The sequence below is a fragment of the Pseudorca crassidens genome, chromosome 8, assembly GCF_039906515.1.
Source record: "Pseudorca crassidens isolate mPseCra1 chromosome 8, mPseCra1.hap1, whole genome shotgun sequence".
Classification (NCBI taxonomy): Eukaryota; Metazoa; Chordata; class Mammalia; order Artiodactyla; family Delphinidae; genus Pseudorca; species Pseudorca crassidens.
Window position 1 is genome coordinate 50,499,926 of NC_090303.1, and position 27,942 is coordinate 50,527,867.

Below are 27,942 nucleotides of genomic sequence, written 5' to 3' on the forward strand. Positions count from 1 at the left end.
AAGGAGCCAGGGTGGCACGATCTCTAGGGGTAGGTTCTTTGGGAAACTCACCCCTCCGGAATTTGCATCCTCTGGGGAGGGGGACAAGGTTCCCAGAAAGCTATCTCCGGGGACGGACGAATCCCCCAGCCCAGACTGTTGGGTCTCCCCACCCATTCTCCCCCTCCCCAAAGTCTAACGGGTCCCTCTCCTGCTTCCCGTGTTTACGCCGCGTTTTACTCTCGGGGGCTCGTGGGGTGAGCCCCAGCCGGCACTCGAGCAAGACAGCCGCGGCGGGCGCAGCCCCACTCGCGGTACAGGGCGAGAGGGGCTGGTGCGGAGGCGCTCAGAGCTCTCCTGCTTCCCCTCCCTCTCCAGGGACAGGAGCGGGCTGACGGGGGCGGGGGGCTGGCGCTCATCAATTCCGCTGCCACCTCCTCTGCTTCCTGGGGGGTGGAGAGGGGGGTGTGGATGCGGGCGGGGTAGGGCGGGGGAGCGGACGAGGATAAGACTTAAGTCGGGAGAAGTTTGCGCACAGCGCACAGCTGGGAAGGAAGGCGCCGGGAAGGTGAGCCTCCTGGACTTTGGGGAGGTTGGAATCAAGCATGGGGATAAAGCAGATGCCTTTTAGCTTATAACACAAGCTGGGGTTAGGTATAAACTATCACTTAAGGCAGAAGTAAAGTGTCAGGAAATCAGGAGGGGGGCAGGAGAAGGAACGCTCCGGACTAACGGAGTTTTCTCTCCACTAGAACGGCTAGCCCCCCAGACACTGGGTGGGCTGCGCCGTGCCGCTCGCGGACCTTCCTGGGTTGGAGAGGTGCGCACAGTCCGCACCTCACCCAGCGGCTGCCATCTCCTACTCAGGAGATGCGCACTGGAGCCTGAGTTCCTGAGTCTTTAGAGCCACCACCTGCGAATGCCCTTCGCTTCTACTGAGCCATGTCGGGCAGCCCAGTGAGATTACTCCAGGTAAGGAGGGTCTCGGAATGAGTGGGACTTAAAGCTTTGGGATGTTCTCCGGGATGGTTAACAGTGGAGATGCACCAGATATCTTGTTTTTTGATTGCAAAACTGCAGTTTGATTGTAATGTTTGAGGTTCTGATTAGGGTCAGCTTAGTCGCAGTCGCCTCACCTTACCCTTGATTATAGGAAAGCTAATTGTCCTGGGAGGGTGCTGAAACTTAGGGTTTCATACTGAAGAGTCCTGGGATTTTGTGTGAATTTTACTATGCTGTTAATATCAATGTTCCCACAAAAGTTTTATTCTCCAACTTACTGGGTATGGAAATTACGGGGCTGAAAGTTGTGGATTTTTTCCAAAAGGTGTTTATTAACTAACAAACAGATAATATCGGCGTCTATGTGATGTGTCATTGTTGTTCTTGATATTGGAAATGAATACAGTGTGAATGGAGTTGCTTGTTAAGTCATGTTTTACAGAGAATTATTTTCCAACAATCATTTATGCATAGCAGCCATTCTTCACACCTATTAGGAAAAACATGTTGTGTGCATAGTTTCCAAAAGGGTACTCTTTTTTCATGATGTTCTTTCCAAGCCTGGGTGAAAGACATCAAGAAAAGCTCTAACATATTAGTTCTTCTTCCCAAGACATTCATTTTCCTTGAGGTCCAAGGAAATCCATTCAAAGTAAAAAATCAACAGTCCAATTAGATTTTTTAACCCATTATTCAGGCTTTATTTTGCAGATCTACTTAAGAAAAGCTCTGTATGAAAGCTTGAACCTAATATTACATAGTACATGCAAGACTAGAAGGTAGGGTTCTACTGCCGATCTTCAGGAGACCCTGACGGCCATAGTTAACCTGAACCAAAGTATCTGTTCAAGGCTATTTGTTAAAATTATTGGGTGATTGAAAGTGAAATGTTCAAAATAAACCAAAGTGTGACCATGTGGTTTCTGAAACTAATCTTTAAATAGCAGAGTGTCCAAGTTTGAGTGTGTCTTAAATGATAATAGAAAAGCAAATAGTTCATACATTCGGGCAACCGTGACTTACCCTTAGAGACAAAGTAAGAATGCTTTTAGTGTTGTGGGATTTATAAAGTATCATTTGTAATAGTATATTGCTAGCCTACTATGTGACCAGTTGCAGCCCAGCTTTAAAAAGTCAAAATTGCTGGTTTTCTACACTAGCATTATGAGAGGATCTAAGGTGATTAGATTTGCAAAACATCTTTGCAGTTTGTCAGTATTCTCAGTGGGCACTCATTTTTACTCAATATTTTAACATAGCTCAAAACCTCCATCAGCCGGGGTTTGCTTTGTTTCCATGCCTCTAATCTATAGTTAATTTCAGAAACTATAGCCTCAAGAATAATAGTAAGTCATTGTCAAACACTCTAAGATTATTTATTGACCACAGAAACATACCCAATATAGTAAACATGAAATTCTTATTATAACTTATTCATAGGAACACATAAATAATCTTAGAGTTGTATTGTTTCATGATGCTTGGAGTTGAAGAAAACTCTGTGCTTGGTGAACTTCTCAGATTCTTTCAATGTTGACATGAATGAAGATATTATCTACTGTTGGTTTTTATTAGAGTAAAAATGAAATGGAAATAAGAGACTGGTGATATTTTCAATGATAACCTAAACCAGTGTTCTCAACTCGGGCTGCAAATTAGAATCAATGGGAGAGCTTTAAAAAAAAAAAAAAGGATGCCCAGACCCTACCCCAAACCAATTAAATCAGGTTATCTGAGGAAGGGGTTTACATTTTGATGCTTTTTTATGTGATTGTAATGTGCAGCCATGTTGGGAACCACTGACCGAGGTGATTCCTGTCAGGTTTGGTAGAGTCAGTTAATGTTGGAGGGTGTTGGAACATAAATACCATATGTTCTATTGTCAGTCTAATTTTTTTTAATATTTATAACTTGATATCCCAATTAGAAGAAAGAGATTATTTTTTCCTTGATGGTAGATGTTTAAACCATAACAGTTTCTGGTAAAAACATTTTTTTTTTTTTCTAAAAAACAAGCTATTGAGTTTGAAGCTTATCTGACTGTCCAGAAAATGGTTTAGTAAATTAAATCTAGTTTTAAGAGCTGTTAAAAACAATGTTTTATGAAACACAGAATTTGGTCTCATTTTACTAATACCTACATGATGTGTAATGTGCAAATATATACCCTTTTGAAGGGAGAGAAGAAGAAAATACAACTGTGCTCCTCGGCACAGCAAATAACATATCCTGGGTGCTGACTATGTTCTAGTATTCTCACATAAATTAGTTTCTTTAAAGCTTACAGTAGCCTTGTGAGGTACTAGCTTTTATTCTGATTTTACATATGAGGAAATTAAGGACCCATTAGGTTAATGAATTTGCTCAAAGCTGCAAATTGAGTAAATCTAATATGTATTTGAACCCTGGTCTTCTTATTCTAAGTTCAATGCTCTAATAAGATATGTTTTATATACATACATTATATATATATATATATATATATATATATACACACACACATACATATTTAATTTAAAGACTGCATTTTTCACAAAACAGTATTGATTAAGAGTACGGCTTGATTCTGACACGGCTCTGCTTGGGTTTCATGCCCGACTCTATAACCTTCTAAGAAGCTGTATGGTTTTGGGCAAGTAATCTAACCTCTGAATGTCTTAATTTCCTTTATAAAATGGGGTTTTTCTAATGAGAATTAATGAATTAATAATTGTAAATCACTTTGGGTAGGTTCCTGGTGCAGAGTAGGTTCTATGTAAGTGTTATATTTTTTAAATGTCATTTATTCAAAAAATATTTTTGATTATTTGTGACATGCCAAGCAATGCATTAAGCCTGAAGATACATAGACAAATAAGATGTGTTCCTATCCTCAAGGAATTGGTCAATAGAGAATCACCAATACATAAGTAATATTCCACTCAGTTATGAGATTTTATTCAATATTAATTATAATTAAAGGCGTTATTTTGTGTGACAACTATGTGCTTTTCAATGTTAGTATGATCTTCCAGAGGTCTATATGAGTATTACAAAATCAAACCAAGTGATAATATTTTGTGTTGTCACCATGGTATTAACTTGTTTTCAATTCTATCAAAACACAGAAAATAATATTAACATATGTTTCTGGCTTCACTTTATGAGTTTAGAAAACTGGTAATATGGAAAGGTTTTAGGTCTTTAAATATTTATTTTAGAAGTAAAGAATTGAGAGGGGAAGAATTGATAGAAAATGTCATCAGAATCTATTCCTCAATATTCATAAGTGCAATTTTCTTGAATTGCTTTTCCAAAAAGTGTGTTGTCTGATTGGAGTGTAGTTTAGTTTAGGTTTTTTTTGTTAAGAAAAAAATTTTAGGGTAGGAAGAGTGGCTCAAAGCGTACAGTGAAAGGTCTCTAATACGGGCCAGCTGGGCCAGACATTGGAGCTGGCTGTACTTCTCCCACTGTGCCTGCAGCTGCATGCCACTGACCTGTACTGCACAATACCCCAGGGTACCTCTGGATACCTGAGGTATAAGATTATGTCTTTGTTCAAATGAAAAGCCACTCTTTATTAAAAGTAGCGTATGAATTGGTATTCTTTGTAAAGGAATAACACAAATACGCTAAACCCAAGGAGCTATTTCTCAAAGAAATTAAGTACCTGGCTCCATGAAATATTTTCTGCTTTTGTAATCAATATGTAACCATTCTATTTCATTAAAATTTCTATTTGAAAATGTATATCTTTTTTCTCTGTTATTAAGTCTCAAGGCTACTCCCAATTTTTCCCATGGATGCTGCATTTTATTCTTCCTAGTTTCACTGCCACCCCTCTCGTTTAAGCTTGCATTACCTTTAACAAAATGCTTAAATATTCTCCTAATATTTAGCCACATTTAGTCTCTCTGTGATGCATTCAGTGTTACACAACACCGTCAGACTTGTTTTCTAAGCTCCCATTTTGTCACTCTCAACTCATAATTATTCAGTGATTGCCCCACTCGTCAGCCTAGCATTGAAGAGGTTTCATGATGTAATCTCATTTTATCTTTCCTATCCAAGTCCAGTAGAAAACCGCAACAGCTCCCTAATTCCAGTTCTGAAGCCATAGTGATGCCACAAAAATTGACTCCAGTCCATCCTTCATTTTCAGCCCTTATGCCAACAACTTGTTTATATTCCATTGCCTCAGAATTGGGGTATGTTGGGGGAGAACTCTTTACATCAGTGGTTCAGTTGCAGAGCTGCTTTGCTTTGGTTTTGATTTCTTTCTGCAGCTCCATTCCCAGACCCTGCCTTTTATTTATCTGGTAGTTCAGAATTTGGCATTTCAAATCTTACCTTCCACTGTCCCTCAGAATGTATTCATCATTCCCCGGTAACACATCTAACAAATTATCATCCTTATAGTTTCGTTCATATTTAAAAACTCAGTAAATATTTACTAAATGCCTGTTGCATCCGAGTCAGGGCATATTGTGACAAAGCCTAGTTCCTGGCTTCATGGGCACGGGAGGAGACAGACAAACCAACAGACAATTACAAACCCGTGTGGTAAGTACTCCAGTAGAGAAATGCCATGAGCACTTTGGAAGCAGGGAGGAACAGCACCGAGCTGGACATCAAGGAAGCTTTCTGAGGGAGGTGACCCTAAAGGGGACATGATTCAGCATTTAAATGACAAAACAGAATGAACCAGATAAGGAGGGGAAGAGATGAGTTGTGTTAGAGGCAGGATACCAGACTCTAAAAAAGCCCTGGAGGCTTGAAACAACATGGTGATTTGGGGGAAGCCTCAGGTATCCAGAGGTACCCTGGAGGTACCGTAGGACGCAGGGCAACAGCATGGAGCCGAAGGCACAGCAGACAGCACCAATGAGATGTAGTCTTGCCGAGCCAGCCCTGTATTAGAGCAATGAGGCTTCCTTTTAATTTGTATCCATCCACCTTTCATTCTAATATACTTCCTAGCTTTCAACCAGACTGATCTACCAGAATGGCGGATCTGATTAAAAGTCCCCTATTTTAACTCTTTCAAGGACCCCCATTGTCCTCATGATGACATGCAAACTCTTTAGCACAGCCGGCCAGCACGGAAGCCTCTCTGTGACCTGTACCTTGCTGACCTCGCCAGGACCAACCAAAATACTTTATTGCAGTAACAGAGAGGAGAAACAGTTAGTGACCTTGGTGGAGATAGAAAAGGAAAAAGAAAAATCAAAACAGGAGCTTATAGGTGTATGTAGGGGTAGTTGGTGAATGATAGAAATTTGAAGTGGGATAAATGAGGGAAATGGACGATTGCGAGATCAATTCCAAGTTTCTTTCACAGATAATAGGAGAGATGGATGTCATTCACATAGAACAAGTAATATTTCAGGGACGGAAGATAAAGAATTTAATTTGGAACGTGACGCATTTGGCTTAAACAGGTGGCAATGTCCAGTAGAAGTAGATACTGAAATTTGCGTCTCAAGAGAGAATTCTGGGGCTTCCCTGGTGGCGCAGTGGTTAAGAATCCGCCTGCTAATGCAGGGGACACGGGTTCAAGCCCTGGTCTGGGAAGATCCCACATGCCACGGAGCAACTAAGCTCGTGCGCTACAACTACTGAGCCTGTGCTCTAGAGCTCGCGAGCCACAACTACTGAAGCCCGTGCATCTAGAGCCCATGCTCCTCAACAAGAGAAGCCACTGCAATGAGAGGCCCGCACACCTCAACTAAGGGTAGCCCCCGCTCGCTACTAGAGAAAGCCTGCACGCAGCAACAAAGACCCAACACAGCCATAAATAAATAGAGAATTCTGTACTAGAGGTATAGATTTGGGAGACATAAGTATATCTATTTCAGCTGGTGGAATAGGAATGGAGGATATAACCTACAGAAAAGAAAAAAAGAAAAATGAAGGAAAAAAAAAACAGGCAGACAATTAAAAAGAAAAACATCTAAGATGGAACCTTCAGGAAAACCAATTTTTTTTTAAGGGACAGCAGAAAATGAGCCTGCATAAAAGACTGAGATGGAAGGCTAGATGAAAGGAAAAACACGAGAGAAAGCTGTATTAGGGAAGCCAGGGAGGAGAAAGTGGGCACCCAAACAGAATGTTGTAAGCAAATCAAATGGGGTAAGGGTGGAGAGATCGCAGCAGGATTTAACTAAGAGCAAGAAATGAGGAAATGGAAGCCCTGAGTTTACAATAATTTCAGTTTGATATGCACTCCTTACTTCATCTCCCCTTTTTGAATTCCTACAGTCCCCTCTAGTTTAACTTAAATGCTACTTCCTTTTTTTAGTCTTGCATGTGGCCAATTCCCCCACTCCCAAGCAAGGTGTAATATCACATCCTGTTATCTATTTCCTTAGGGCTTCTAGAGGTACCATGCGTGCACACTTGTGTATATGTGCCTCTGTATGTATGAAGTATTCTTCCCTTTTGTCATTCATTCATTTAAATAAACTCTTAATCTCTTTATTATATTAGTGTATTGGGAAGAATATGAGTTTTATAATCCCCTTCCTCAGGGATTACAATCTAGAAATCCCAGTCTTTCAGCATCCAAATGTTTTCCAGAATATTTGTGTACTCAGAAGTTGCACAGGTGAATATACCAATTTTGGATCACAAATTATACCATTTTATATTTGTCTTACGGCATTTTATTCTCCCTTTTCTGTGTGGATATCTGTTTTTTTCTTATTTCCCTCCTAGATTAAAAAGGACAGACTCACATATTAATCCCATACCCAGCACACATAAGAGACCTTCTCTTCTCTTTGTGAAATGGGTTAAATTTACCTAAACGTGGTCATAAATATGGCGCTTTTATTTCCCTGAAATTATTTTTGTCACATTGAGGCTTAGAGTTTTCCTCCTTTATGGTATCAGCTCTATATTGCTCCAGAGATTTTAGCCCCTTCTCTCTCAAATCAATAATCCATTCACATCTTGAACCTTCTTACACCCACACTCTTGTTTCCGGATTGAGTCAGTGTTGACTTGAAGAGCCAACTCTGTTTTTTTTTATCCAGCATTTAAAGCAGAGCTTATATATTCAGAACATAGCATTTTGTTTAGGCATGCAGAACCGTTTCCCACCGGCCTCTTTACACTTTCTTAATCACAAAGTATATACCTCTACTTCTCCCCTGCCTCTTGCACTAAGCTGAAGCTACTTAAGTGGTATTTATTTTCTGTAGGAAGGAAAAAAACAGGACTTTCCTTATCATATTCCCACTATGGACCGGAGTCCTGGAAGCGGTTAATTCTAAATTGTTTGAATAACGAATCATCAGCAAGTTAATACCTTTTAGACTTTAGGAATATAAATAAAAGAATAACAAAACAGCTGCAACTCATTGAACGCCTACTGTGCTAGATACAGTGATGTGCAGTCACTTCTCATGACAGTCCTGTGGAATATTATCAATCCCATTCCATAGGTGAGGAAGCAGAGATGCAGAAAGCTGACGCGGCTCACCAAGGTTCACGTATCTCGGAAGCGGCAGAGCTGGAACTCAAACCTGTTTCCCTAATGCCAAAAGATTAGGCTTATTCCACGACTGCAGTCAAATGACATTTTGATGATGACTTAGAAATCTTTCTATTATAATTGTGTATATTAATTGTCTTGAATGATCAGAGCCTTTAATGACGGACGGAATCAGGAGCCCCTCTCCATGGACATTTAAGTCAGTCTCTCCAGAGGTGTTAAGCTCAGCTTTCCCACCCACTGGGGCTGCAGGAACAGTGGGTCTCCCCATAACCAAAGCCCAGCAATTTCGAATAGCTTGCAATACTCCAGGTTCATGAAATTATGTCAAGTGGACATTCTAGGTAGCTACATACATAAGCAGGAATTTCCTGCACAGCAGTGAAAACGTGACATGTGACATAGTTCTTCTAGGATTTTAGGCTTTCATGTCTGACCCAAATCTATTTCTATTAACTAAACAAATGAGTTTATTGTAAACAAATGTGAATTTGGTGTCAGCCAACTATGAAAGCTATATTTATCCTTTCCTGGAGCCCAGAAGTAACAGCACTTATCCCAGAACTAGACTAGGAAAAAATTATCACTTTGATAATAATAATTTTTAAAGGAAAGCTCTGCCATTTTAGGAAGTTTCCTCTCTAGTGTTTTCATAAAGTCAACTTGGGCAACAAGGGAAGAAAGGACAGGCTAAGTGCTCTGGTGCCAAATTTAAATTTCAAATTGACTCGACTCATACATTAGTTAACCCAAACTTCAGCATAATTATTTGTTGCTAACCTTAAGTCTGACAGACAGAATTCTTGAAAGCGTGAGACTGTAGAAAATGTTGGCGTTTACGGACATTGAGATGGGGTCTCTTTAGCCCAAGATTCAAAGAAGTTCATGGCACAGAGAGCAAAATAATGCAGATTGCTTTAGCACCTCATTCCCTGGGCCCACTACAGGGCTAAAAGGTCAGGACAATATTAGAACACTTTTTCATTCCTAACATCCTATAGACTGCAAAGATGGCATTAAAGCAAAATCCCAGCAAAGTGGTGAGCCATCATTGCTGCTCGAGGGCCAATTCAGGAAAAACAAGAATTTACTGGGTTGCTTTTTTCCCACTCAAAATGAAAATAATTTTATTGCATCCAATGAGGAAAATGTATATTCTTACAATTTAGATATATCATTTGAGTGAATAGAAAGTCAATGAGAAACTTGGCATTTCTTCTTAGCTACTAAAATGTTAATAATCCGGGCATATTTGAGTAGTAGCAACTTGGAGTCAGCAAATATCAACACTGGAAGTTGTCTCATTGAGCTGCATTTTAATTTGTTAAAGAGGCATTCCTAGTATTTGAGGAATGCCATACATTTTCTCGGTAACTAATATTTTATCCTTATTTTTGATCTGGAGTCAAATGCTTTTATTAAAGAGCAGACTGAGGCAGAGATGACACATTTCCCCACCAGTAGGTGACAGTGCTGCCGTGAAAACTCCAGCCTTCTGACTCCAAGTCCAGTGCTCTCCCTGAAGAGTCTGCAAAGTTGCAGGGAGTTGTGGGCATTTGCAGACAAATATTTGCCCGAATGTACTTACAGATGACCACATGGAGAGTCAAACACATAATGGCCCTGGACTACATTGCATAAGAGGCCGAGCCTGTCTCTGGAGCCCCCTCCCTTCTCTTAGTTTCCCAAGCACCTACTACGCATAGTATTCCCCTTTATTCCAGAAAGCCTGCTCTCCTAAGAAAAAGCCCCACTGCTTGAGTCTTTCCACAATCTCCCATCAACTCCCTTTTGCCCCTGCCCCAAATCAATTGCTTTTCTTTTACCCTATTCCTACAAACCCTGCTGTCTGCAGATAATACAGTAGTAGAATAAACCTTTACTCTCTTCAAGAAAAAAAAAATTGCATTATCAATGATTCAGGAGGTAATTCTTGAACCTGGTATTTCCTGATGTGTGTTATTTGACCAAATCAAGTTGGATCTTTATTACCAAACTTGAAGCTCTGTCCTACACGTAAGCATATTAAAAGCTGTGAAGTCCATTTTGCTGCATATCCACCACAGGCAATGTAGCCCAATCACTGCCATCCCTTGCTAGGACCCCTCCAGTGGCCTCCTGGCTGGCCTGCTCACTAGCCCTTGCACCCCTCCCCTACACATTCTCTGCTCAGCACCCAAAATAAATCCCTAAAATGTAAATCAGAGCAGTGTTCCCCTCTGTTCACAACCATTTAAGGGCTTTCAACCACACCTGCACCCACGCTCCCACACTCTTCGCCATGGCCTCCTGGTCCTCTGTGCCCTAGCCGTCACGGCCTTATTGCTCCTGTGCCATCTATACCTGGACCATTCAGGCCACCGCACTGATCTCGATCCATTCGCTGGAGCACATCTTGTGTTTTGCCTCCGCACTCCCTTCACAGGAGCTCTTCCTTCCATCTGGGATGCTCTTTCACTCATTTTCACGTGTCTAGCTGCTTCTCTTACGTCAGACCTTAGCTTAAATTGTCACTACCTCAAAGAGGTCCGCTACAGTCAATCACACTTCCTAAAGTATATGTTGCCCTGTTAATCTCTCTCTTTCTCTCAGCTCCTTGAATATTTCCTTCCTAATAGTATAGTTTGTAATCATTTTATTTTTGTTTGTTTGTTTTCTGTCACATGCATTAGAATATAAAGCCCATTAGGTCTGTCCTGTTGACTCTTCATTTCCAGCACTTGATTAATATCTGTTTAACAAATGAAGGTATATATTCATTTAATCTTGTCCTCACAGTTTACATAGCCACAAGACCCTTTTGTGATATACCAATTCTTAATATCCTGCTGAAAATCTTTGGGAAATCTGCCTTTTCTGAAATTTAAGATAATAGCAGGAAATTTAAGTACTGATGCAAGTGTGGCTTGGGGCAGGTGGGCCTTTTTGGTCATCTTCGAATCCCCACTTAGATGCAGCTTTCACATATCTGATTCACAGCAAAGTATAATTTTTAGTTTTCAAGAAAATATGTATTAAAAACTTTCCAAAAACTTGGATATAAAATAGATTTATTGAAATATTTCAATAATGATAGTATTATCTGACACTTACATAGCACTTACTATGAGCCAATAATGTTCTAAGCCTTTTATAGATATTAATATATTTAATCTTCACAGCGACACTCTCAGGTAGGTACAGTTATCCCCTTTGCACAATGAGGAAACTGAAGCACAGAGAGGTAAGTGACTTATGGAAGAATGCACAGCCAACCCAGGACAGATTTGGAAATGAAACCAAGGAGGTGTGGCTCCAGAGAGTAAGTAAATCCTAAAAGAGAAATGTGCTTCTCGTACATTTATGTTAAAAGGTTAACAGCCAAAGTTATGTTATCATGATGTAAAATGTCAACACAACATTGTAAAACAACTATACTTCAATAAAATAAACTTAATACATAAATAAATAAATGATGTAAAATGTCTTTCACTTTTGCATTTTTTCCAACAGCGGGTCCATGGATTTCTCTCTTTTTCTTAGAAAATTAAAGAAATTAAATAGTGGTTTTCCTTGTCTGTTCTGAATCTTAATCTCTACAGCTGTCAAAGGCTGCACCCCTGCTGATAGTATTCCACTCTGCCCTGTGGTTTACAAGAAGGGGAAATTGCACTTTGCCAAGTTGACATCTCATTCATAAAAAGCAGAGTCAAATGCAAAAACTTAATCTGTTTTATTATTGTAAAAGTTCAATTTCTACTAAAAAAAAAAAAGCAAAACACAGCTTTTCACAAAACATGGTTTTAAATAGAATTTCAAAACTATATCTTGATTACTTACATGAAAGTTAGTCAGAAACCCATGATATATATGGTTTTAACTAGGTGGAGAAAAAAAAAAGTGCTCTAAAAATGGCAAGTACAAATACACTGCATTTTAATTAGCCTAAAAATGGTCAAGTTTCCTACTCACTCACTTGGAGATGATAAACTTTCCAAGATCTATTTTGGAGCATGGCAACTCTTTTCCATGTGTTCTAAATGGTCTTATTTCCCTATGACTGCATTGGCACTCTGTGTACTTCTGCAGGGGTGTGGGGCAGGGGATGGGGGCCTTCCGATACCCAAAGGAAAATCTGTGTGTACTTCCATGTTCAAGCTGCTCAGCCTTTTGCAAGTGATTTTCATTTACCACCTTGGATATGTTTTTAACTTATTTACCATAATCTGAAGTTATTTTCCTTTCTAATATGAATTTTAACTCTTTTATTTACTGGTTTTAAATTTTTCATGCATCCTCTTGTGTGATGTATTTGAGTCTGAAGCTTTTTTTCCCTCCACTGTTATGGCTCATTTTAAGAATAATGAAAGAAAGAATGGAAAACATGTGTTTCAGGGCTATTTCACAGAATATTGATCTAGAATCAGTTAGGCTTTACATTAGATTATCCAATTTCCCTGTGAATCAGGTCATTTTTCCAGCAGTAGGTTATCATTTTAGAGGCAAGGGAAATGAATACACCAGAAAGTAAGAAGGTTTTATCCTCCAAAGTTGTATAAAGTGTAATCAAATTCATGGAGAAAAAAAATACGTATACAGCACAAGGAAAAATGGTTTTATTTTATTTCAATCTAGTTGGAAAAGAAAATCTACTCTTAACATTTCTTCTGTCAATTTGATATGATGCTACATTCTAAGTACTCAAGAAGAAAAGGACTCAGGATGGTCTTTGCCCTTTATCAATCTCAAAATATTACAGAATAATATTTCTATAACCCTCAATAATACAAAATATCCTCTTAGGACAGAAAAGAAATCACTTGATTTTTAACACAGAAACTTATCTTGAATGCTTTTGAAGATTGATCAGTGTCTCTAGCAGAAGAGGAATGCTTATCATTCTATTCTGTTTAGGTAACCTTCAGATAGATAAATTAGTCTAATCAACTTAGCAGAAGCCCAATGTTTCATAAATATTGCCTTATAGAATTCGTTTAGACCCAGCCTAAATTTTTCTCTGCAAGAAAGCCAAAGAACAGTCTGGTTTACAAACTAAGGAAGGTTATGCTTCAGAGCAGACTGACTCTGGCGATAGCATGTGGGACCTGGAAAGGTGAGAAAGAACCTTTCTTTGATACTTCTCTGTTGATTTAACAGTCAGATTTTTCCAAACCCCCTTTTGTTTTCTATTTCCAGTCTGTAACACCTCTTAGCATAACAAGGACAATACATTTGAGCCCTTCTTCATATTTATTTAAATACCCAGCTAAATGATTTAGAAGAAAACCCCAAGTTTTAATAACACCAGGTTTTGTCAATAAAAGTTGTCTCTCACCATCAATTTTACATATATGTGCCCATTCCCAGACCTCATTCAGATTCTTAAGTCCCAGTTATGTTCGTTTAAGTTAGTCCATGATCTACTTGTGTGTTTGATGAATTTTCAGACAAACATAATACCTCCATATCATGCTCCCTCTTCTTCTCAGTCACTTGTAAGTCTTCTAAAACAAACTTCTACCTTTTCCCCACTCCTTAGCACACATGTTCTTAGGGATAATTAGAGCAGATCTTAGAGGTCCTAATCCAACTCCTTCATCGTACAGATAAAGGAATAAAAGAGATATAACTTCTCCAGTATCACATAGATATTTCCCCTTATCCCCTCAGTCAGATGTTTTGGGGGAACAGGAGAGAATAGCTATTCTAGTTCCATATCATGGTGCATTGGACAATTTTAGATTTGAATAGAGAGGTATATATTAGAAAGAAAATAGGACATTCTTCATTAAGGAGTCCAGATCATAGCAATATACACTGAATTTATTCCTCCTGTTGATGTCATCACTGTCCAGAATCTTCAGCTGCCAGACTCCACCCCACATTAAAGAAAAGAAGGGGTTGGGATCCAGACATAACCCCCATGGTAACTAGCCGGCAGAAATGTGAGCGATAGATAGCACCTTGGGTGGACTCCCTGAGTTATCCAGGCTGATGGACATGAAAATAGAGACTTAGGAGAGAAAACAAGCTGGTCTGGTCTTACCATTACTCTTTTGCAAGCTGGAGATTTTTTTTTTAAAGTCTCTGTCTTTTTCCTTCCCTCTTCACAATACTTTTAAGCTGAGCTCCAAAATAGGTATTGCTGAATGTGTTTTCAGGTAATCATGAATGTGTTTTGCTTTTACGATTTCTCAGTGTGCTTGTTTAAATAACATTCAAAACTTTCCCAAGGCAGTTTGCTTTCAGGTGCATTCAGGACCTTAAGGGACAAATAGATGGAACAGATAGGTTTTTAGGCACATGATAGAGGGATTGGCTGGGACAGACTTTAAAGTACTACACCAAAGAGGGGCTTGGAGAAGCCAAGGGCCATCTGCCGACTGTGAATGCACTAGGGGAGTACGGAGGGGAAATGTCACAAAAAATAATAATGACTACCACATCATAGGCTTCTGATCAGTGTCATTCTATGTACAAATACACATTATCTCATTTAGGCTCCACAGCAAATGAGCTCAGCTCAGCTCAAATGAGCACAGCTCCCTGCAAGCTAGCTATTTTTATTTCCATTTTACAGATGGGAAACCTGAAAATCAAAGAAGCTAAATAAATGAATAATAAGAAGAAATAAGAACAAGTTATTAATAATAATATGTTCATAATAAATTAATTTAAAAACTAACATTTTTGAGGGCTTATTATGTTGGTTCTTAAATGAATTATCCCATTTAATTCTCATAATAATTACAAGCATTATTGTTATACTCATTTTACCTCCAGGGAACGGTGAAGCTTAGAGACTTAAAGAAAGATGATGTAACTAGAAGCAGAGGCAGGATTTAAACGTAAACAGCCTAACTACAGAACCCACGGTAGTAGCACGCTGTCCTGTGCCACAAAAAGCAGAACATGCTTTCTCACCCAGGTCTGTTTGCTGCTCAGTCATGATTTTTCAGGGTCCCACATGGCCTTTAAAATAGTAGTTCTCAAATCTCGTCTGATGACCCATGCGGATCCATGATGAGATTTCACTGTCTGGCCCCAAAATTAAAATATCAAGAGTTTGTCCTACCACTAAGTGTATTCACTTTAAAGCACTGCACTTTGTTCTGAGATATATTCTTCCCTTTCTGGAGCAAAAGTATCCATTCTTTTTATCTAATGATGATAACTTATGAGAGGTTGTTAAAAATACTCTTTACTTAAAAATTATGAATTTGTCAACCCTATGCCCCTTACCTCACATTGGGGACAAATGACAGAGGAGTTGTACTTATTCATAAAATTTAAAAATCAAGCCTCTCCTCATAAAAAGAAATAGAATGCTACTAGGAAATGAGGAGTGGTACAGAAAGCAAACTGCAAAATTTCCCAAGATTAACCCTTATTCTAGTAAGTACCACTTTATAGTTTTTAAAGAATTTTCAAGGAAGCAGGTTATACTTGAAAGAAATTCGTATCAGTGAATAAATATATTTTTATGGTATAGCACTCTTAATATACAAAACACATAAGCTTTGGTTGAGTAGAGCACACTTCATCTAGGAAGTACTTTCACATTTAGTGTCTCGTTTGATCCCCACCCAACACTCCCTGAGGCAGTGCATACTTTAAAGGATGCAACAGGATGTACTGCTTATTAGTATTGTTTGGCCTCTCTTAGCCTCAGTTTCCTTTAAAGAAGGAATTATTTATATCTTAAAGGATTATTTCATGGATTTAACATAAAGTAGGAAAAGTGCCAAGCATGATACAGGATAAACAGCAGTCAGTAACTGCTATCTATTTTATAATTATGATCCTCATTTTACAGAAGAGAAAACTATAACTCAGATGAAAACATAAGCTAAAGTAGCCCATTTAGTTAAGTAATAGAGTTGGGGCTTGAGCCTAGCTCTATTCACATCCCAAAGCTTCTCTTGGTTACCCCTCACCCACAATTTTACGTGAATCCCAAACCTTCTTTTTACTATCGCACACCACAATTCCAGTAATGGTAAAAACTTGAGAAATCCCATTGATTTAAATATGCCTCCATCTCTCTGTAGATGTATGTTTTAGATGATGCTGTCCATATGGGCACAACACATAAACTTCTCAGTAGGAGAATCAGATGAAATTAAAATGATTACTTTTATATATATATCAATCCAATAAAAATAACATTAAAACAAATACAAGTGGGAATGGAAACTGGAAAGATCACCAGAGGATACGAAAAGTAACATCTTGTAGTGCATAAAGGAGGCAGTACTGAAGGTCATCAGTTTAATGGGAAGATAAAATCTGAAAGTGGAGTGGACCCATGATTTTTATATCTATAAAAAAGACCTCATTGTGTGACTGGTACATACTAGCAGATATGTTTTTCTAAATTTCAGACACTGAGAATCAGTGTATTGTTTGTTTTTATTTAAATTGCCTGAAGAGCAACTTCATCTCCCTAGAATAGAGGGTGGCTTTAATTGCCAATGGAAGATTAGAAAAAGTCAGCATTTCACTGATTCCTTAGGCAAAAGCTTTGTTTTCATCATAATCCTAAAGAATAAGAAGTTTCTGTCTTTTTAAAGAGAAAGGAGAAGTATGACATATTTCAGTCCTCAGAGCAAGCAAATGAGGAAGGAAAGCCAATTCCTTTTCTTTTCTTTCTGAGGGGTTTTCTCTTAATATAGCACACTCTAATTGAGTTCCATCTCTTGTTTTGAGCTCATTAGTGATCTGGATCTTAAGTAGCTGCTTCTAATATATTCAGACCCAAGTGTATACTGAGTACACACTGTGTTGTGAGAATAAATATCTTGAACTTAAAGAATTTAACAGTTATTGATTAAGTTTCATGTCTTCCTCTGATTTAGGGTGTAGTTTTGCAGGAGAGATCTTGTCACATGGTCTGTCAGCCACCAGACAGGGAAGATAACAAGGCTGGACCTCCAAAGGGAAGTTAAGAGTTGTCCAAGAGACAGGGACACCAGTGAGAGGATGACAAAGAGAGAGAATGTTTGAGAATCTCAATTTCTGCACTGATTATGAAAATGGCTTGAAAATATTTATATTCAAAGACCAACGTATTTCTTTAAAGATTAACTTTGCTCCATTAAAAGTTATGAGTAGAAATATTCAAAATGTTTTTTTCAAGTACCCAAGCATCTTGGCCAGAAACTCACCACTGCACCTAAAAGTGAGAAGGTGAAGGAGTCACAGCATTTAGCTTTGGGCCTTGCAGATTTATTTCAGGTAATAAAAAACATTTTAGATGAAATAATCGACTTGACCTATAATACCAATAAATCATTTTGCTAGGCCACAAAAGAGCAAAGGCCTTGGTACATAACCCATCAGAGTGTGGAAGGTATTTCTTTTCATTTGTTTGTTTCTATTCTCATCACTTTTTTTAAACTTTTTTTTTTTTCGTAGTGAGAGTTCTGACGATCTACTTTATTAGCAAATTTCAAGTGTACAAGACAGTATTTTTAAACTGTAGCCACCATGCTGTATGCTGGAAGGCTCTTCTTAATAGACAAGCTATAGAAAACCAGATCAGCCCAATTGTGCTGGACAGCAATCATAAGAAATGATTTGTTGTCTTGGAGGGGGTGGGTAAGGGAACAGAAAAGTTTTAGATTAGTGTGTGAGACTCTTGCTAAGAGGTACTGCAGAAACTTGCCTAACTTGCCTACCCATTTTTAAAGTTACCATTTGCTACCAGTCTTACCATATTTTCTCAAATAATTTTCTCAACTACTCTTTTATATTCATGACATGGAAGTTGATGCTAGGGACAAGGATTTTATTAGTTATGTTTTTTAACCTCCCATGTTCTCTCCTTACTGCACTGAAGTGTTAGTTCTCACACTTCAGCCAGCAACAGAATCATTTGGAGGGCTTATTAAAACAGATTTCTGACCCCACCCCAGGGTTTCTGATTCAGTCTAAGGTGGGGCTCAATCATTTGCATTTCTAGTAAGTTCCCAGGTGATGCTGATGCTAATGGTCAAGCTATCAAGCTCACAAAGACCTCCCAGGTATCCATTCAGCACGCTCTCTTCCCTAGCCCTTCCATAGTTCAAGGGTTTTCAGTTTGACTACTTCGTGCCCAATACCATCTTGCCTTATATTTGCCCCAGCATTTTCTTGGCCACTGTCAACAAAGAACCAACGATAATGTGATTGCATTTTGAGTGAAGGATTCCAGATGCTATACTTCCTCACTGCCCATGTTTCTAATGTTTTCTTTCCTTCCAATACTTCCAGTACTTTCCAGTATTTCTAAATTCATATCAAAAAGAGCTGGGTGAATAGGAAGAATGGGTTTTTTTTTTCATTTATTTTTCTTTATTCCAGTTAAGTGTTGATTAATATAATGAAAAGAATTGCCTTTATTTAAAAGATAACAAGATGTGAAATCTGCTCTCCCCTCTCAACATCTCTACTGAGTCTGAGAGATACAGAAAAAAACTGAAGCTCTATTTATTTTAAGTGACATTCTTCTAGCCCACTAAAGGTAAAAGTTCCAGGAAGTAGCCATTTTTTCTTCCTAAAACAAATGGCAGAATAATGTCCTTTAAATAGTACAAATAAATAAACAATTGTGAGACCTTGGTATATAAAGAAATAAAGATCCCTACCAATGTGACAGCTTTTAAAACTACTACTGCTGTCATGATAATTATATGAAAGGCAGAAATTGCTTTATTTCTCTCTAAAAACTGGATATAGGGCATTAGTTACAAGGGTGTTTTTATTTTTGCTTTATGTTGTTTTCTATATTTGTTGAACAATAAAAAAATTTTAAGGAAAAGAAAAAATATGGATGTAAAAGAGACTGCTAGATTTAAGTTTGTTTATTCAAGCCACATTATTGAGTGCCTACTCTGGACTAGGCATTGCTTTAGGCAATTGAAATACAGCAATAAAAGACAGACAAGGCCATGCTTCCCGGGAAGCGTTCTAATGCAGAAGATAGGTGATAAACAAATAATATAAGCAAAAGATTAAAAGGAGTCAGGATCTCGCCTTATCATAGGTCAAAATATGCCATGAAATTGAAATAGCTAAAATACCATGGTATTGACACAGAAAAGGATAAATAGATGAATGGAACTAAATAAAGAGGCCAGAAACACCTTGGAATTTAGCAGATGATAGCATTAGCATTTCAAATCAGTGGTGAAATGATGAGAAATTCAAAATGCATGTCTGCGCTGTACCATACTCGTAAACAAATACTGTTGTATTTCAGGTCTAAGTGTAAAAATTAAAAGTGTAAATGTACTAGAAGGAATAGAAGAGAATATATTTGTTACAATCTAGGTGTTGTAATTCTAAGCTTAATACAAAACCCCAAAGCCCCCAAAAAAGGTGGAGAAATGAAAGATTTGACTACGTATAAATGGAGAATTTCTATAAAGTAATAATTTCTGAAAATAAAATTATAAGTCAACCAACAACATGAAAAAAGTATTTGTAACATATAGAATAATGTTTATTGAACACATACTCTATACCAAGCATCATCCTAAAAATTAACAAACACTGTTATTTTTAAGACTCAAAAAAATCCTACCAGGTATGTAGTTTTATTATCGTCATTTCTTATCTAAACAGTCTGAGGATTGGAGACTTAAGTAAAATGTAAAGTCATCTAGCAATAAACAGGCAAAACTGGGATTTAAACTCAGATCTCTCTGACTCCAGAGTTTAAGTTACTAAACACTGAAATACAAAGAGCTCCTACAAATACAAAAGAAAAAAATAGTCCAATTTTTTAAAAATGAGTAAAGATTATAAATCCATGGAAGATGAACCACATGACCAAGGTCATTATAATAAGGCATTTAGCCTCACTAACAATCAGGGAAAAGCAGGTGATTTAGTATTACTAAATTACAAAATTACAAATGCTGATATGCTTTGGCCTAGCATTTCTATTTATTATCTACCCTAGAGAAATGAGGGTCTTTCTGTATATATCCATCAGTACCTCTATAATATTCCTTGCAATATTATTTGTAATTCTTCAAAGATGGAGAATCACTCCCTAAACACCAGTCAACAGGGAAATAGTTAAATGTATTATGACATACCTGTGTTGTGCAATACAAAAAGCCATTAGAACAGAATGAAGTAGATCTCTATGTACTGGCATGGAAAAACGTTCATATACTAAGAGAAAAGAAAGTTTCAGGGGAGTATATTTAGATAGATAAATAGATCCTGTTTTGTAAAATTGTATGTTCTACACACATCTTTGTGCACATGAAAATATCTAGAATGGTAAACCTCAAATTGTTAATGGTTTCCACTTTTGAGCAGTTGTATTGGAGAAGTGGGATGAATATGAAGGAGAACTTTAACTTATATAATATAAAATAAAGTAAAAAAATTTCCCTTCAGTTTAGGTTTAGTGATTAAAAATATGTATTTTGTTAAAAGCAATAAGAAAAAAATGCAGTGGCAAATATTTTAAAAACAAATTTTAATTAAAAACTAGAAAACATATTGAAGATATCCATGTCAAACAGCATACACCATTTTTTCCTGAACACAATCTGTGAATGCAAGGAAAATGCCCATGTTCATTTCTGAACTGTTTGCAGGATGTAGTATTTGGTTAAGGTAAGCCACGCAGGGTGAAATATCTGTTCCAAGCATTTGGCCATCTGAGTTACTCACCTCTGTATTAACAGATTAAGTTTATTCTTGTCGCAGTTGGTGAAAAGGACCTCAGTGGATATGGGATATTTTAATTAGATTTAAAATTGAGCAGAAATATTCATTCATAAATGTGATAAACCTCCTCTGTCTACCAATCAAAAGATGTGATTTCAGATGAGATTTAGCTTGATGTTTCTACCTGTTTTAATAAACCTACAATAAGCTCAGTGCTGTTGCTTGACCTGTTTCACTTTGATATAGTCATTAACCTGGATCAATAAACTGTTTTAACAAGTTTTGAATTCAATGTGTCCCCTTTGATAAATGTCTATCCCTTCAAAATAACTTGAAAGGAGACATCACTCGAAACGCTTGCATTTAATCTGCTCTGCAAGTGATTTTTTGCTGTTTAGACCACTGTCATATTTATTTGGGGCTACCAGCCTTAGTCCCATCCCATCTTTTCCAAATGATGACCCCAGGAGTATGCAGGCCTGTCATTTCTTCTTCACAACCAGTTTGAGAATAATGAGCAAATCTTTCTCTAGCCCACCCATAGCCCCTAAGGGCCCTGAGTTAACTGTGCCTGCACTGCTCTGGAGCACAGAGGGCATGGGGCATTGCTGGAGCCTGATCAAAACAAAATCCCCTCTGACTATCAAGTTCCTGACCTTCTATTCATCTAGAAGTTTCTCCAGCAATTGACGCTTGAATAGCAGTATTGACGCTTGAATAGTAGTTCTGTTTGACATTCTCTGTCATCTGGGTGGGACCTGCCTGCCTGCATTGAAGTTCCCACTGGCCCTTGGACCCTAGGGAGATGGGACCTGGCAGTTATCTCATAACCACAAGGACCCTCAGTGTAGTAGTTAAGTACAGAGACTCTGGAGTCAGAGATTCTAAGATCAGGTCCTGGCCTTGCTGGTTACTGGCAACGTGGCCTGGGGCAAACAATTTAACCTTGCAATGCCTCATTTTTCTCATCCATTCAAGAGGAATATTAATTCCTACCCATCAGAGTTATTGTGTCAATAAAGATTGAATGAGTAAGGCTCTTGGCACAGTACCTGGTACAGAATAAGTGCTCAAATATTAATGACATTATGTACTTTATAAAATGACATGTACTTATGTATGGCCTGGCAGTTGGACCCTCCACTATCTCTGACTTCAGAATTCTGCATTTATCTTATCTCTGCAGCTGAGACGTCACTTTGAAACATAGTGCTTAGAAATAGACTAGAAATAGCCTGCTGCTACTTGGTTGTAAACTTTCTGCTCTTCCCAACAGACTATTGCTGGACTCTGTATCCTTATAGTTTTCCTAGGTCCCTCATTCCCTCTAGGTTTAGCTGTCTTGTTCTAAGAAAAGGCTGGTAATAAATATCAATCCCTTTTCCGAAACAAATTATGACAGGGTCATCTTTAATTTAGGTCACTTGTGCTGTCTAACTTCTGGCTCCTTTGATCTCTTTGCATGTAGATTTCCTTTCTTTCAGGAAAGTTTGCATTTCTAAGATGGTTCTTAATCTGTAAGGAATAGGAAAAATCTCTTCTAGCAAGTGTTGAACACTTTCTTGCTGACCGCTAAAAAATGAAATATCATGAAAAATAAATACATACACTGTCAAACAGATGACTTATAATAGAAATGGTACCTCTAACAAAGCACATTTTTATATACCAATTTTCATGATGGTTTATTAATAATGCACATCTCTTCATATGAAAAACTAAACAGATAAAACCAAAATCTTGTGGCAATTTACAAAGGCCACCATGAAAATATCACACTGAAGCAAAAAGTGGAGTGGATGTGTCAATCTGAGGTTTATCCATTGATCATGACAGGTTTCACAGTTAAAGTTTAAATTCTAATGTCTTGAACAAATTAACAAAAGCAGAAATGGCAAATAAGTTTCTTCTCACTTGTCTACTCTAGAGCCCTGTTTTGAGAAGGATGCTGACATCACATCTAGGCACAGTAGCATTGGGTGCCATGCTAGAAGATTAATATCTGTCATGGCTACAGGAGTGGGAAGTCATGGGATTTGTACCACATAGTCGCCATCCCTGCTTGTTTTGGGATTACACATACATTCCCGTTGTGTAGTCAAAGTAGGGTGTGTATTTTGTAGAAAGGGAGAGTGCACCGACACTTGAGGAGGGGGGCATGCAGGGATTATTTTGAACTAGGCACTGTATCAGAGCACATGCACTCACTCAGTGAATCACTATAATAACACCAAAGAGTACATACTATTATTAACCACATTTTACAAATGGGCAGATTGAGGTACAGAAAAACATCAGTAACTGCCCAAGGTGATACAGCTAATATGAGTAAAGCCCATTGGCAGAGCTGTCAGGAAGTCTGGTTCCACACTCTGCGTCCTTACCACTGTACTAATATGCCTCCAAAGTTTTTTGTGCAAAAAACAATAGAGAGTAAATGTTCATGAATATCTTTCTACAGCATGAATTTTGTAAACCTAGAACTATGGAATCTTAGTGTGAGAAGGGATCTTGCTGGTTATCTGGACCAAACTTCCACCTGTTAAAGGATCCAGTCCCTAATACCCAGTCCCATCTTAGTATCTCCAGGTTCTCACCTTATTGAACAGCTCTGAAAACTCTTTGATATATGCTTCCCTATGAGTCACACCTTTGATCCTACATGTGTCCTTTATGGAGCGAACAAACCATTCTATACCCTCTTCCACAAGATGGCAACATTTTGTCAGTGAAGTCTTAACCACCATGGCTGAAATTTGATAAGCAAGGAGGCAGCAGATTTTAAAAACAATCCATAGTTGAGTGAAAGACCATTTTCTCTTAAAACTTTCCCCTTCTAAACCAACCCTATGCATTTGAAAGAAGGTGGTTAGGGGTTCATATTCCCATTCGCTAGCTAAAAATGATACATACTTTTGCCATTATCATAGAAACAGATTCCCTGTTTATCCCACCCAATGAGGAAGAACTGCTTTGTTTTTTTCCCAAGGGTTGTCAGACATATTCTACTGAAGATGGTCCACCATGTCTAATGGGCAAAAGTAATCCCTTTTTTATGGGGGCAGGTACTACTTAGAGAAGAGGGAAGCTCTACTTGAGCATTTCTTCTTATGATGTCCCTCAATTGCTTGTTGCTTGAGATTCATAAATTCTCTTTGATATAATAATCTATAAATGGGCTATACTTCTTATATGAAGATAGTGCTAATCATCAAAGATCAACTTTGAAATTAATCTAGTTATGTCCTCCAGAGAGGATAGAAGTAGACCAAAGAGAGATAATTACAGAGATGTGGTTTAATATAAAGGTTTAATATCAAACCTGATTCACCCATACTTCAGGTCATGGAAATGACTTTCTAAAGATGGGGCTGAATAAAATATGGACAATCAATTAATTCACAAAGGTCAGGCTTTGACCTTGGTTTAGTTGAAGTCATGAGCATATGCCCATCAATATGCATACCAGTGGAGCTGAATCTTATTTTCTACATTATTTTTAAAGTTTTGAAACAGTGCAGTCTTGGAAAGGGCATAACATAAACAGTCAGAACACCTGGGTTCCAGCTCTAGCTCTGCAGAAGGTTTTGTGACTTTTTTTGAGATTATATTTTACTAAGCACCAGTTAGTCTTTGAGAAATCGAGCTGGGTATTTTATTTTAATATTTATTTAATCTTCATAGCCACTTTCTAAGTTAGATCATACATTTTCCTTGTACAGATGAAGAACTTAAACCTCTGAGAAGCTAATTAACAATGGCCAAGATCACTTAGCTGGTAAATGACAAAGCTAGGGTTTGATACAACCTTTTCTCTGCATTAAACTGTTTCCATCACTTAACCTCCTGAGTTTGTTTACTTCTTTGTAGAAGTGAGGTCTACCTGCTCTCCATGTACTTTGAACTTTGACATTCTTTGACTTTGGTATAAATATTTAAATGTAATGTCCTGTTCTATTATTATAATAATATTATTATTATTTTCCATTTCACTGCTGGCCAGCCTTTTTCTTAATTTGAATTATCTATATTGAACATTTATTTCAGTTGGATTTACCAAATTATGTAATTTCTACTTGGGTTGGCTTCATACATCATGATTTAGTCTTACATGTATTATATCTGTAAAGTTAAATATTACAGAATTTGAGTCTTACAGTTCGAAGTTACGGTTCCCCTTGTTGAAAGTAGACGTACTGGCACGTTCTGTCCACTCCATCCAGGAGATGCCCCCCACAAGGATGGTCCTCTTGTTTGTTTTCTCAAAGGGTAGGGGGATAAAAGCCCCTACGACCTTTTGCCAAACTCCTCTTCACTTTTGCTGTCACTTTTGGCCTGGTGCCTAAAAGTAACATTGTTATTCTCTATGTGGGAATGGACTCTAATGTAGCTGGCACCTAAAAACCTGTTGAAGGAATTTGTTGTGCCGTTGTTTTTATTGCTGGAACATTAAGGGATTGATTCTGAACATAGGAATCATGTTGGCAAACAGCCTTCCATAATAAGTGGAGAAATAGCTTATTGCCAAACGGGGTGGAAAAGTTTGCCTGCATGTGTCCCAGAGCTTTATTCCTACCAAATGCCGTATGTAGGAAGCCTTGCTCTTGAAATACACTATTCGAGTTCCTGAGCGCATTTCTTGGGAGTTGACAAGTCGTCCAGTAGGTGGCAGAGTGCTAACACTCTGTTAATGGCTTTTCCTGTTAAAAGGAATTTTCTTAAACTTGGATGAAAAAACAGTCTCAGGAAGGACTTGCTTTATATGTATGTTGTTAGAGTATATTTACTTCATTTCAAGCATATTTGTTCCATTTTTGGAAATAATTCCAAAATTAAATAATTTTTGAGCTTTTGTATCTTGTTTGCGTGTTTGTTCGTTAACTTTATACTCAGTCATTATGCCTCCTTCCTCCATATATTTATATTTTACACTTCCAATTATTTTTTTCCTAGAAATAAGTAGAAGCAGGTATAGATTGAAAGTGGGTTTTTGAATATTTCAAGTACGTGTTTTGTCATCTTTAATCCATCCAGTTACGGTATTTGTTTAATACACTTCCAGTTGCTCCAGTCCCCACGTCTCATTTTCTTGCGCACACGCGCATGTGTGTGTTTAGCGCAAATGAAAATTCTTGGTTACAGTAAATGTAAATTCTAAAGATATTAAAATCTGCCAATCTTGATCAAATGGACAAACTTCTCCACTAACTTCTCTTTAAAGAGGAAATAAAACCATACACTATGTAGTATACACTGTTTAATCGAGTCATTATTTTGGGAAACAAAGCTGATCAAATGTTCTTACTGGGAAAAATAATAAAGACTCCACCTCACATTTTGACATATTGTTGTATTTAGCTAAAGTGCAGCAAATGATGAACTCTATCGTGTTCTGAAGCAAATCGTCGCGTTTAATTATGTTGCCAGTCAGATTCCTCCAGAAGATAAGATTTTTAGTGATTAAAACTGAATTGCCTATTTGCACTGTTTAAAGCACTGCTCCCTCAGCAGCATATGGTGGTTTGGGATAGATTAGCTCCTGGATAGCCTTTCTTAAATGTACTTGTCATTGTAATAATATTTAAACACTGTTCATGGTCTTTACATCTCAATTGAGTTACAAAGATACAGAACGACATTAGCTTTGCATTTCCCACTCACTCTACTTAATAAGGTCTCTGGCAAGCCTTCAATCTGCAGAGGGTTTATCTAGTCAGATGATCTGAATAAATTCTAAGCTCAACATTTTAATGTTTTTACTTCGATCTTCTCATCTTGATACCCAAACCACAAATCTTATAAAATGATTCTCCCAGTAAACTTTCTATGAAAAATAATCAGTCACTTCAGCCTCCAGAGTAATTGTCTTCATATTATCTAATATCAGCTTCCTAAGCTAGGTGTTTTAAATGGTCCAAAAGCTGAGAATGCTCAAGAAACAAACTGGAAAATTTCACAGTTGAGAAGATCTCATTCTTTCTTTTGTACCAGATGTCCCCTTTTCTCGCTCTCCCTTCCCTGACTGAAAGGGGCATCATAATTGAGAATTTTGAGCATCACCTGAAAAATGTTATTGCCCTTAAATATAAAAGACAGGAGGTCTAAGAGTACTTTATCATCACTTCGTCTCTAACATTGATTGATGTAAATCTCCCGGCCAATCATAGTGCCCATGCACTGTGTGGTCTTGTCTCATTGTACACTGGAGACACATAGAGCAGCAATCAGTTTAGCTAAAGATAGAATATTAAAAGTAACTTTTTGGCTGGACCGTATTATTTTAACTGTTTTAGGCAAATTAAATTGGCTACATCTAATTGCACATTTCTCATAGTGAATCACTGGGAAATTCAATAAGTCTAACCAGAAGCAAGCCCTCTGTTCCCTGGACATAAGTAGAAAACTCCAAAGTGGTCAACATTTAGAACATCTGCTGTTACCTAAAACAAACATCCTACCCCAGAGTCTACTAAAGCTACTACTTCTTGTTCTTACATATCTAGCAAAAGAGCTGATCACACTATAAATTAATACATGAACAAGCTCTGACTTAAGGCTACACCACTACATGAGGTTGAAGGCTAGAAATATTTTTTTCTTTTCAGTTACAATTTTTTAGTCAGAAAGGGCCTTGTTGAACCCCTGGGCCTCCAAGGGGAGTCATTTTCCATATGAATTCTTCCTGCTGTTCTTCCAAGGTTGCCATGGCAATGAAGGAGAGGACCCGGCCATGGCCACAGCAAAGTTCCACCAGAGCAACTCAAGCTTTCCATTCCCCACCTAAGATTGCTCTGAGTAAAGAGTTCAGCAGCTAAAATAATAAATGGATTTCA

At 37.9% G+C, this 27,942-nt stretch overlaps 1 protein-coding gene across 1 annotated transcript in view; it reads left to right on the forward strand.

Annotated features, from left to right (window-relative positions):
* Positions 1 to 479: 479 nt before the first annotated feature.
* Positions 480 to 27,942, forward strand: part of CALCR (calcitonin receptor) — a 150,106-nt gene continuing 122,643 nt past the window's right edge. Inside the window, exons 1-2 of the mRNA XM_067746397.1 lie at positions 480 to 547; positions 732 to 951. Coding sequence (XP_067602498.1) covers positions 922 to 951 — 30 coding nt within the window. The 5' untranslated portion in view covers positions 480 to 547; positions 732 to 921. The remainder of the gene's footprint in view (positions 548 to 731; positions 952 to 27,942) is intronic.